The sequence below is a fragment of the Martes martes genome (assembly GCF_963455335.1).
Source record: "Martes martes genome assembly, chromosome: 6".
In the NCBI taxonomy this organism is placed as follows: Eukaryota; Metazoa; Chordata; class Mammalia; order Carnivora; family Mustelidae; genus Martes; species Martes martes.
The window spans coordinates 123184890-123198782 of NC_137893.1; the positions used below are offsets into that span (position 1 = coordinate 123184890).

At 34.0% G+C, this 13893-nt stretch overlaps 1 protein-coding gene across 2 annotated transcripts in view; it reads right to left on the reverse strand.

Annotated features, from left to right (window-relative positions):
• The window catches only part of EXOC2 (exocyst complex component 2), a 250988-nt gene that overhangs the window by 148182 nt on the left and 88913 nt on the right, over positions 1-13893 (reverse strand). For both annotated transcript variants that reach the window (XM_080806109.1, XM_080806110.1), the window contains exons 8-11: positions 11029-11174; positions 10815-10896; positions 9925-10027; positions 4473-4591 (exon numbers count right to left, since the gene is read on the reverse strand). In XM_080806109.1, coding sequence (XP_080662235.1) covers positions 4473-4591; positions 9925-10027; positions 10815-10896; positions 11029-11174 — 450 coding nt within the window. The remainder of the gene's footprint in view (positions 1-4472; positions 4592-9924; positions 10028-10814; positions 10897-11028; positions 11175-13893) is intronic.

A 13893-nucleotide genomic window follows, 5' to 3' on the forward strand; every position in this document is an offset into this window, starting at 1 on the left:
ATCCCAGGTTTTTTCCCCATTTCTAAAATGACGTAACTATAAGAAGATATCCAATAAAAATCCAAATGATATTTAGGAGACCTATCCCATATTACTTTACACTTATAGTACATATAGGCACTCAAATATCAACTGAGAGTCCATCATGAACAACCGGCTTATTTCTAGCAAACTTCTAATTAAAACAAATATTTTATATAAATATATCCACACATACACATACCTATACTATATATGATTACATTACCTGTGTAAATGTAGCAAGTATATATTAAAGAGCTAACATGTGTCCAATGACCTGTATACATAAGCATTAATGAAAACAACCTGAAGAGTAACTAAGTGCAAACTGGCCACATTGGGCCATAGTTTACTAATGGCTAATTTTTCCATTCGAGAAAACACATGCTCAGTTCAGTCTATATTCGTGCCACATTTCATGTCATTTGCCTCTGCACTGAGTATAAGTAAAAAAGCCTTGGTATCAATGTACTTAGAAAGATTCTTGGATATGATAAACAGTTCCTGAATTCTGAAAAATAACCATTTGATATTAAGAAATTATTAATAACTTTTAGGTAATGATAATGATGTTTTGGTTACAGTCTTTAAAAAGCATTTTTATCTTTGAAAATTACATATTGAAATAATTATAAAATAATGTGACCTGCTTCAAAAGTAATTCAGGGTGAGGGAAGGTAAGAAGCAGGTAAGTGTACAGATAAAATCAGATGAGCTATGAATTGATAACTACTGAAACTAGGTTAAGTTCATGGGAGGTTATCTTATCATATTTATTTGGAATTCTCCAAAATAAAATCATAAAAACTCATCCCGATATGAGCTCAAAGAACACACCAATTTTCCAATTAAAAGGCTCTCTCTGTTTGGATTATCTGTGCTGTTTATATTAGTAGTATTTGCTGAAAATAAAAAAAAGTATGTTCTTCCGAACATTGAAAAAAATAAAAATAATATATGAATATGTAACTAATATATTCAGGAAATTTACATTGTACTGTTATGAAACCTGCAGATTAAATTCAAAGAGCTGTTAACTGTTATGTTTTTATTCCTAATCAAAAAGACCAACTTACGAAAATAAGTAAAGCTCATCACTAAAAAATGTACATTCTTTTCATGATTTCTTAAGTGATGAGCAAGTTCTGCAACAAGCATGGTCAGTAAATTAAAAAGATAGGGCTCCAATTACACATAAACTTTTATCAATTTATTTTTAATCAATTTATTTTCAGACATACTCATTTTAAATAGTTTTGGATGATTACATATAGCAATATATAACATCAAGACGGCTGGGAAGGAATTATTCAGGTAAAAGCATGTGTCCATTTACCATCAAGAAAGATGCATACCTTTGGCAATGGAATATTGGTTATCAGATATTTCTGTTATGGATGTGACTATAAGATATATGAAATTTCATGGTACTTTTCCAATTTCAAAATGTCTATATGTTGTCTTCATAAATTATACATATCCCAAAAATACAAATATTTTCATAACCAAATTATATGGTCAGATTGTCTCTTCTTAGCATAAGTAGGAAGATCTTTGTTAGACCAACTGTCTTCTTTGTATCTGGAGAATATCATTACCATACTTATTAACCTGTTTTGTGAAGTGGGGAATAGGGTGACATTTACTGAGCACCTTCTAGGAATCTGGGCTGCTTCATGCCTCTTTATCTGGATAACTGATATTTATCATTTAGGTTCAATGGAAATACCACTTCTTCTAGAAAATTTCCTTGGACCTCCCCCTAAATAGACTGGAGTAGAATTTTTTATGCTCTACTTCATGATACTTTTTTAAATATACCTATGTAACTCTTAAAATTAATGTCTCTCCCACTGTACTTCCAGTCCCTAGCACAGCATGTAGTGCCCAGATTATGAATCCAGACTGTTCCTGATCACCTGAAGCTTTAACAAATACTGATGCCTGGACCTAGAGATTCTAAAATGATCAGTAGGCATAAAGTGAAGGCCAGGAATTGACAGTCTTTAAAAACACCCAGGGGATTCTGATGGGTGGTTAAGGTTTGGAGTCCTGGCTAATAATGTACACTCAATAAACAAATATGTAAGGAAGGCCCTCTAAATATCCCTAAAGACTACAGACTGTATGTCATTTGAGGTCATTTTCACCTGCTAAAACTATAAAATAATTAATGACATTAATAGGAATTTTGATGTAGCTAGCATTAATAAAGAGATATTTGGATTTTCCTGAATATCAAGACTAGGAAGAAACAAAATCACAGCTGGAAAGTACTCAAAACCAAGCCAAATAATTCAAGACAAAACTATGTTATAAATAAACAATGGTAACCTCTCCATTGTACTCCCTTCTGTTCCAGGACTGATCTTATGTTACCTCACTTATTCCTCCTGGAAACTTTGTCTTGTAAGTATCTCTATTTCTTATTTTATATACTCTATTTGACATCTCATGGCACTGAAACTGTACTTACCAAGGTCACCAACGATAGGCTCTGTGCTAAATCTAAAGGACATCTATTCATCTTATTCTTCATCTCAAAACGCTTGCTGATCACTCTTCTCTGTGGTTTTGTGACATTATAACCCCTGTTTTCCTCTTAGCCCAGCAGACCAATACTTCTTTGTCTCTTGTAGGCTTCCCTTCTCTTAGGCCTGTAAGTATCATTCCCCAGGATTCTGTCCTAAATTTTCTCCTTTTTTCATCTTCTTGGGTGAATGCATCAACTCCCAGGGACGATCTACACACAAATCACATCCAAATCTCCTGCTCTTTAAATCCAAACTACCTATAGGGTATCTTCCCTTGCATGCCAGACAATGCCTAATCAATCTGTCCAAACAAAAGGAAAAAATGTTTTTCTCCGCTAGCCTCCCTAACTCAATGGTGCCATCATCATAACTAGTTGCTGAGGTCAGGTATCTGGAAGTCCCCTCTTCTCCTTGATCCCCTCTTCCTTCTTTAATCACCAAGTACTATCAACTCCAATTTCTGAACAGCTCTTGAATCTGCCTCTTTCTCCACATCTACCACCTCATGGGAGGTGATATGTCTGAATCACCACAGCAGCCTCTTAACCAGCTGTACTGTTCTAGTCTTGCTCCCCCTCAACCATTCACTACAAGGGAGCCAGAGTTGTCTCTTAAAATAAGTCTCAATGGGTCTTTCCTCCACTTCATATCCTTAATGGTCACCCCAGTGTCCTCTGGATCAAGTCCAAAGCCCTTGGAAGGGCTAACAAAGTCCACACAAGACCTGACACCACCTAACTCTAGCCTCCACTCTTGCCACTTTGTGCACTAAACTCCAGCCACAGAGAATTCAGTGGCCATCTCTTGCTTGAGGTCTTGTGCACATTCTATTTTCTCTTCCTGGAATGGTCTTTACCTCTTTCCTTTTGCCCTCCTCTATTTCAACTGGCCAGTATAGATATTCTTCAGATCTTGGAATGTCACTTCTGTGACCTCAAAACTCTGAATCAGATGCTATTCCTAAGTGCTCCAAGGCAGGAGGAACTTCTCAGGCTTAGAAAGTAACACTGTATTCTACTAGTCCGTTTTACTTTTCTTGTCTATCTCCTCCCCACATCCCCCCCACCGCTGGCTATTTTATAAGTATTGAGTGAGCCAGGCCCATCTGCCAGACTAACCACTGAATCTTTAGCATCCAATAGTGGCCAACACACAGCACAGCAGACATTGAATACATTCAATATCTGTGGGATGATAGAATTTTACAAAAAGAAGTTGATAACCCTGCGTGTGAATGCAGCTGTGACTTCTTCCTTTAAACTTATTTCACAGCCTTTGCAAAGGTTGTTTCTTTTTTCAGACTAAAATCATCCCAGCAGGCTACTTCTCATTCTTCTAGCTCTTAGTGAACAAGGAGGCTTCTCTGAGACACCTTCCCAAATGGACCATCTAAAGCATGCTCCTCAGTTTTTACTCCCTCAGAATATTGTGATTTTTCTTTGTATCACTTGTCAACAACTTTGTATTCGGTGAGTGAAGTGTTTAATACCATGAGGGCAGGGACCATGTCTGTTTTATTCACCACTGTCCTTCTGTACTTGGCACAATGCCTGGCACATGGCAGAGCTCAACATATATTTGATGAATAGTGAATGGCCTACTACCATTTATTAAAGACTAGTATTTCTACAACATCATGTTACTTACCATAGAAGTTTAACTATTGCTTAAATCAAACCTTTGTCAATACTGGCTGTCAACCATAAAAATAGGGATATCAAGAGAGTTTTCATCCCTCCCTGTTATTCACTCAGGTATAATGCTAACCAGGGGCAAAAACAAAAACAAAACAAATAAAAAACAAGTACAGATATCAAGAAAATTAATTAATCATTCCCTTATTCATTAAGCATTTCCAAAATGTATTAAATTGACAATAAGGAATGGCATAATGCACTAGAAGAGAAGCAGCCTTGCCTTTCAAATCTTGTACATATCCCTCTTTGCAGCTGTGCATGAGCTGAAGGATCCACCTGTGTTGGGCACCAATACATTGCCAAGCAGGGTCACCTGGTGCATGAAGGTCAGACAGGTACCTGAAAAAACAAGGCCAAGTTTGACCAAGTAGGCTTCTGTAGAGCCATGAATAAGGGACAAAAGGAAAGCTAGTATACTATTAAATCATTACTTTTTTTTTTTAAGAAAACCTAAAATATTATCAATTAGTAAAGCACTTGTCAACATTAGTCTTCAATACTTAATTCTAAATGAAATAATATGCAAATTTCTTTTTATGCAATTAACAATAAAACTGTATTTTTTAAAAATAAGAACTTTATACAAAGACAACCAAAAAGACAGAGACAACTTGCAATGGTCCTAAATCCTTAGTGAGAACTTATCTTGAAATCTACATTCAGTTCAGAGTGTTTCCATACTTAGTTCTCAGTCATTACAGAAAATACAAGTGGAAGCCAGCAGAGGACACCTAGTGAATATTTTTTTAATTTCAATAGTTTTTCATTCCTTTCTGATCTGAAAAATGGCCCCTAGATGGCAGTGTGACATTATTTTCTATGCAATCTAACAGGCTATTTTATTACATAAAGAGAGATGGTGACAATAAGCACTTACCTCTTAACTCTATTTTCCTGCCTAAGAAAATGTTTCTCTAGAAAATATAGTATAGATGAGCATTTTTCTCTATAAAATATATTCCTCTAGAAAATATAGTATAGATGGGCAGTTTTTTTAATAGTCCTTGAAATACTCAAAGTCGTCTCTGTATGTAAAATATCCAAACCCGGATTGAATATTAAAATATATTTCAGTTGAAAAATTTCTGACACATATTATTCAAGATTTGACCCTTGGCCATCACAAAATATATAAACATACAGTAGTCCCCTTATCCATATGGAATATAATCCAAGATCCTCAGGGGATGCGTTAAACTACAGATAGTACTAAACCCTCCATATACTGCTTTTTCCTATACATACATACCTATGAAAAAGTTTAATTTATAATTAGGCACATAAGAGATTAACAACAACTAACAAAAAACAGAACAATTACAATATATAATGTATAGTAGTAAAAGTTATGTGAATGTGGTCTTCTCCCTCAAAATATCTTACTATACTGTACTTATCCCTTCTTCTTGGGATGATGTGAGATGATAAAATGCCTATATGATGAGACAAAGTGAGGAGAATGATGGAGGCACTGAGATGCAGCACTAAGCTACTTCTGACCTTCTGACTGTACTTCAGAAGGAGGATCATCTGCTTCCAGACCTCTGTGCTCTACACTAACTGAAACCATGCAAATGAACCCAGATGAGGGACTACTGCGATAAATTAAATTCAATTAAATCAACTCCAAAGGCTTAATTTACTGTCTTGAAATTGTTCTTAAACCATAAGCTGTCTGTTGTCTCGTGGTTAAAGATTTTTGTTCAATGATAAAATTTTAATTAATGGCTGCGACCTCTAGCCAAACTCTAACCACTGAGGGATACACTAGATGCTTCTCTCCCATGTTCCTCCAGTACTAGGTATTTCCTTACTTATAGACATCTCAATTAGCAATTAATTAGAGGAGAAACATTTTGTAATAAGTTAGCAATAAATAAACTGTTGAGACATCTGACATCACATTTAAGAACTATACGCCTTGACCTTTACAAGCTAATGCAGACAGCCTCAGCTCTAAGCAGAGCTGGGCATTTGATCACCTGTAAACAGGCCCCTTAAACGGTGGGATTCACACTGTACAAAGATGCCTCGAAGTCAGCCAAAGAGCTGGCCCTTCTACCCCTCTCTGACTCTCTATTTACAGGCAGCAAATAGACTGTATCTGTGTTGAGAAAGGGACAAATCAATTAACAGCACCCCAAGAATAAAACTACAGTCTAACAAAATACATTAGCCTGGCATAAATATTGCAAACCAATATGATTCTTCCTCTCACACAGGGCTTTTTTCATCTGGAATATAACTATGATAAATAGTACCTGGTGTCATTTCTTTGCAAAAAACACGTGATTTTATTCTTTCTTGTTGGGGATAATTTGTCTTAGCATTCTCCTTAGATAAGTTTATTTTGCCTCCAAATACTTCTAAAATACTCTCTCCTAACACTTTCACTCATATAACATCCTCAGATTTAGTGTTAGTAGTAAACTACAGGAATACTCTTAGGAAAGCTGCTTTCTTTTAATTTTTAAACTACTGAATAGGAATACAAATGGTCTATTACAAGAGAAATAATTAAACTCTTAATAATTTTAAAAATCACACATTTCTTTAGCATGGTGACTAGGTGCAAAATTTAAAATAATTTTGCAAAATTTAAAATAATCCCTTATATAATCTTATTAATGGGTACTACAGTAAAAGAATTTCATAAAGAAAGATAAATTGGAAATTGGAAATTCTACAGTGTTGCAATTCAAAAGTACAACTTATGGGTAGGCTTCTCCTTGGTTAAATGACTTAATCCAATAAATTTCTTCTTTTCTTTTAGTATGTAGTTTAACAAAGGACAACTGACCCTTTAACGACATGGGTTTGAACTGTGCAAGTCCACTTATATGTAGATTTTTTACTGTACTCAACTGTAAATGTATTTTCTCTTCTTTATGATTCTCTTAAAAACATCTTCTTTTCTCTGGCTTATTTTAAGAATAGCATATATATATATAATATATGTATGTATTATATATACACACATACATGTATGCATGCATGTATGTATGTATGTATGTATGTATATAACACATACAACATACAAAATGTGTTAATCAGCTATTCACATTATTGATAAGGCTTCCAGTCAGCATTAGGCTATTAGTAGTCAAGTTTCAGGGGAATCAAGTTACACACGGATTTTTGACTGGGCAGATGGTGCCCCAAACCCCACACTGTTCGACAGTCAACTGCAATTTCATTTCAAAGATTTGTGTTTAAAATATGGTACATGTTACTATTTCTTCTAAAACTGCATTATCAAAGAAATTTGACAGCTTTTTTAGAGGGGAAATGTAAAGAATGCTAATTATGGTTATGATGAGCACACACTCAATATTTTAAAATTTAAGCATTATACTTTTTAGCCATATTCTGACATGATTTTTAACAATTACCAGGGATAGGATTACACTTATATGGAAAGAAGCATATGACATAACTTCACCTCTCAGGAAAGCTATAATAAGGACAGTAAAAATAATCCAAAATGTTTAGACAAGACAGTAAACTAAAGTGAAACAATACAGTAGTAATTTGATTTTCAATCACACCATGCATAACTTCAATTATGGAAGAGAACCAATAAAGATATACTTTGCTGATGATAAAGCGGTCTCCATCCCTACTTGAGGCTCATAGTACCTATTGCCATAGATTCCGAAGTCCAATAGATATTTGACTTTGTTGTGATGTTGTTTTTCTTATTAATAACTAAAAATTAATTAAAAAGGATAATAAAATTAATTGCTTAATGTCTTCTCAAAGCATCAAAAATAGAATAATGATTACAAAATAAGTAAACTACTTGATATTCTTGTTGACATGCTTGTTCTCTTCCCTTTAAAATGACAGGAAAAAAGCACCTAAATGGGCCATTCAAAAAGTCTTTTTTAACATCTTCACTAGTCATAAGAACTATATATTAGTTTTCTATATAAACGGTAATTCACTAAATAAAGAAATCATACATTCAATAAGGATTAACATACTACTATTGGCAAATTTAATAGCATAAATATAAACAGGTAAATAAATACAAAGCACAATTAAGTCACACAGTGGAACACGGACAATAATATACTAATCAGCTGTGTATCCCTGGACAAGAGAGGATGAACCTCCCCGGAACTCTATTTCTTTATATGTTTAAAAAAAAAAAAAAAAGAAAGAAAAGAAAAGAAAAAGCAGATGGATAACTAACATGTAGTTTATTTCTAGCTTTAAATTTCCACGATTCTACAAGCCAGAAAAAATCCCACAAATACATTCTTTCCTATGGAGACAGCTCAGAGAAAAGTGAAGATAGGCTTTGAAAGCACAAACATGAGAGAGCCCTACTCCTAGCTATGTGCACTGAGCAAAAATGAAGTCTAAGGCTCAGTCTCTTCACCTATATTATAAGTATCAGACATATGCCCCTGCAAGGCAGCTGTGAGGATTAGAAATGGTGTACACAGAGCATCTAACGTGATATCCGAATGTACTACAGACTCCTGGTAGTGGCAGCAATCCATGTTCGTTCTCTCTACTCCCCTTTTAAATCTTCCTCTCTCTTTCCTCTTCAGTAACACAAATGTTATGAAAATGACAAGGGCTCATGCTGCTACTCTTCTCCTAAGTCACCAAGACTACAGGTCTGAGCGTGGACCATTGTCTCCTTCCCCATGGCAAACTTAGCAGCTTTCAGGCTGGACCCTCTTTTCATACCTGGAAATTATTTTCAATGGTCATATGGTGATGACAGCTAAATGCAAAAATATATATGGTCATTTTATTATTTTTATAAGTACTGAATATTCAATAAACTTCACTAATTAGAGAGGGCATTAAGTTTGGAAAATAATAGCTTATTCTGAGAATAAAGGCCACATTCAAAATATGCCAGCAGAAAATAATGTTAATATTTTTATTTTTAAATCACAGATATAAAAAGCTTCTAACTTATATGCTTTGTCTCCAAATCCTGGTACGAACATCATATATATGCAATTTACTGACTACTTATATGCCAGGTGCTATATTTAATCCTTAAATGTATTCTTGATTATGTTTGCAACTACCCCAAGATACAGATAGTCATCATGTCATTTCACAGATGAAGAAACTGAAAAGAGAATGCAAGTGGAACAACTACCTTCCTCATTTACATTATGCTATACTGCTTCCTTCTAAGGCCTTCTCATCATACCGTGGTATCCATCACTTTTTATATTATTGCAATTTTTAAAATTTATTTTTTATTTTTTATTTTTAATACTAAAACCTTTCAAAAATTTCTCCACCACTGAGCCATGGCCCACTTCTGTGGCATAAAGAATTTCCCACCCAGAATGACAGTGCTGTACTCTAAACCATACAGGGAGCCCCTGCCTTGTGGTCTATGGGTACCCACAGAGTACAACACTTACACTGTCCTACTGGCTTAGGTAAGCTGTTATTGAGCAGGAGGAAGATATTACCAAACAATGAGCAGAATTTTCTTGCCCTGAGTACTCCTAAATTTAATATACAGAAGAACTTTGGTGTTCCATAGCAGATACTTGTAAATTTCTATTTGTCTTCGCTCTCACCATTTCATCAATTTCCTAATTTCCCCTAAATTAGTTTTAAGAGTTAGATGATGTACCTAGTATTACAAAGATACATGTGATTTATCAAAATTCTTGAGGGTTTACCTTATGTAACGTTTTTGGTCATGTAAAGTCGATGGTGTCTCAAGCAATTTAGCCAGAAGTAATTCTCTTAAAGCTTCAATCCGTGTTTCTACTTCAGCGTAATCTATTTTAAAAAGGAAAGAACATATAATATTTAAAGGATGGAAACTTAAAATCAAATTATGGGAAGTAGAACAGTGATTGCCTTGGGGGACAAGGGTTGACTAAGAAGAGGCACAAGGGAACTTTCTGGAGTGACAAAAACATTCTGTCCATGGTGTGGGTTATGTGGGTGTGTGTATTTGTCAAACTCACCGTCCTGTAATATGTAAGGTCTGTGCATTTCACTGCATGTAAATGTATTACAATAAAGAAATGAAATTAAGTTTTCTGAATCCTTACAGATTTCATTTAGGAATTTATTAAAGTCCTGTGATATTTCTCTTTGTTGATAAGGCATTACCACATGACATTTTAGGCTTTTCTATTTTCTATAACTTCTGCATTCGAGATAATTTCAACAGTTGTTCAGGTCACTTTAAAATAAGATTAGAATTCATTAACAATGGCTTTTCTGAAGAGAGAAGATTAAAATATAAGTTTCCATCTCTATAAAATATCCATAATTGATTCTTTCCAGTAAAAAAGATTTTTTAATATCATCACAGTTAACAAAAGGCAAAGAATGTCCAAGACCAACCTATCCTAAACCTATCCTATAGTCACGGTTTTTCATTTTCTCTAAATCTTGGTAAGAAAAGCCATGTTATTTTTGAAGTAATGTTTCACATTTTTAAAAGAGCACCATATAAACAAAAATTAAAATGCACATAACTTTCTTTGCAGAATACATTCTACATTCTTCCTGTTAAAAGAAAGTAGGAGACCTGAAAGTAACAAACAAATCTTACATTTTTTGAAAACTTGCACCTCCGTTTTCCCAAAGAGTGACTTGGCCTTTTCATAGTCATTAATAACCACATCATAATCACCCTTTAAAATAAAGAAACATTTTGGAGACTGTCAGTAAAGTATCATGCATACATTTGATTAAGATTTTTTTTAAAAAGTAACTCTTTAAAATTTATGACATCATAACCATGGGTACATAAATATGTACTCTACCTTCTGAATATTCCTTTCAATATTTAAAGGAAGGTTGAAGAGAAACTTAAATCGCTGAAGTACATTGAGTGCATTTCTAGTGGAATCTGCCTTGTCCTTTCGACCTAATACTTCTTGAAATAATGTGTCCGCAGTATTACTTGCTCCTATTTTAAAAAGACCAAAAAAAACTTAAATAAAACAAAATGATAGGCTGCTATTGTAGCTTTACATTAAAACTCAACAGAGTTTTTTATAAGTTAGCTGTTTTGGAGATCTTTTATGGTTTTCTAAAATACATTTCTACTTTGCCCACTAAGTCTTTTAATATGTTAAAAATAGTATCCAATTAAAAATAATCATATTTACCAGGCCCAAATAAAACTGCTAATGTGAACCCACATTTATTTTAGCTACTCCTCTTAAATTATATAGCAATTACAGGTCCTTAGATTATTTCATTAGTTCAGATAAGAGGTTAAAACACACACATATACACATAGGTACAACACAACACGAATTAAATTCTCCGGATTTAATACCTACACTATATGGTAATAAAACAAGAAAAACAATTATTTTTCAGGAAAGTTGTTCAAAAGAAGTATTTCAGAACTAATTCTATTTCTTGGTAAAATTATCTGTTTATGCAACATGCACAAATAATAACATAAGCAACTTAAATGACAAATTTTAACATATCATTAATGAATACTTTCTTCTTATATCAGCTAATTCAATTTACACACACTGGATATTATATATATATATAATATAACATAATATTATATATATATATACACATTTTTTAACCTAAAAAACTTCAAACTATACAAATCACTATAATGAAAGAATTGCTTTATCTAAAGCAAAATTTACTGGGTACAAAGTTTAACTTTTTCAACTTGTCAAATATTTTTAATTAGCCACAAGAAAAGAGGGGAAAAAGAATAACTGTTTTTGGCTGTTTGATCGCTGCTCATAAAAAGTTTCTACATTATCTGGTCTACTGACTATACTTTAAGCAAAGATGAAAAAATTACCTCAGTCTCACTGGGTGGCTTGCATGCCATATTCTCTAGTCTACACTGTGGGTGGCCTGATCGTGTTAAAAGTTGTCTTTGTAACATAATTGTTTTATCTAAATAATGTTTAAATTGTTGAAATTTTAAAGGCCTAATAGAAAAACTTTGTCAAGATAGCTGTTTTCACCACATGCTTTCAAAAGCAGAATACTAAATTTCTATAAGATGAGAAAAAATATATTCCCTACTTCCCACCAAACCACATAATGGTGGCTAAATGTAGTATTTGAAATCTGATTAGGGTTAAAACATTTTTCTTCACAGAAAATTACGTATTTGTTTATCATTTAAAAATATAAACTTTTTGCCTTTGAGGCTTCATAAGTGAAAAGATACGTAAATGTCACTAAACATTCTTAAACAGTTGATTACTTATATGTGGGCTGTGGATGTTAAATTCCCAAGCACTTTTTTTTTTTTTTGCACAATGAAAGAATTTGGGAGCACTTTTTTTTTTGCACAATGAAAGAATTTGGGACAAAAGTATAAATATTCAAAAGTAGACTTTGCTCACTGTATTTTAAAGGTAGGAAAGAAATACCAACGAATAATTTTAACTCCTCTAGAAAGTACAAAAACAAGTATGCATAGAAAATTCACTTGTCATTAAATAAACTTTTTAAAAAAAATTTTATAGAGAGGGCTCCTGGGTGGCTCAGTGGGTTAAAGCCTCTGCCTTCAGCTCAGGTCATGATATCAGGGTCCTGGGATTGAGCCCCGCATCGGGCTCTCTTTTCAGCAGGGAGCCTGCTTCCCGCCTGCCTCTCTGCCTACTTGTGAGCTCTCTCTCTCTGTCAAATAAATAAATAAAACAAAATAAAATAAAAATTTTATAGAGAAAAATTTATAGGCAGAAATAAACCAGAAATGTATATATGGAGAATTTTAACATATGCACATAGAGAAATATGCTATGAAATAATAATTTTAATTTATAAATAATTTCTATCCATAAATTGTTATTGTGTTATGAATTACACCACATTCACAATAAAATTTTGGGAGTTTGTAGCTCTTTGATAACTGTATGATTATATCAATAATAAAATAAATGAAAGCAGTGAAACTAAGCAGATAAAAATCACCAACAGCTCACAAAATGCATTTTATGTCTTTATTCTGTAGGGCTAACTATTAAGAAAAACAAAACCACTAAACTCAGTGGTGGTGTTCACACACGAAGAGACATTACAGATAAACCATCAGTCAGACATTGGCCATGTCTCCCAAGAACAATTTCCCCCACATACCAATCTATCCACATCTTTACTTCACCTTCTCACATTGAGAACATCCAATTTTAAGGCCACTGGCAGGAGCTTGAACAACCAGTGTGAAATTGCAAAACAATAGTGAAAAACATGACTTAGGTCTTACAGGTTGCAGAACCAATCCTGCCTTGGGCAACTCTAGACCTGAAAGTTGGTCATTTCTCCTCACGAGGGGTGTCACAACACCCCCAGCTCATAGGACTGTGACTATCATGGTCTCAGTTACAGATGCACAGCAAGCACCAAGAGCCAGGCTGCTATAAAGACACTGGGCTGCCGCTGTCATAGTCAGGTCAACAAGAGCTATAAAATTTTTCTCAGTGTAAGAAGACCATGATAAACCTTTAGGGTATCATGCTAAGTGAAATAAGTCAGAGACAGACAAATACTACATGGTATCATGCAAACATGAAATCTACAAAAACCCCAAAAAACAAAAAAACCTCAAGTCATAGAAACAAGGAGGAATGGTGGTTACCAGGGGCTAGAGGGTTGGGGGATGCAGAGATGTTGATCAAAGGCTACAAACT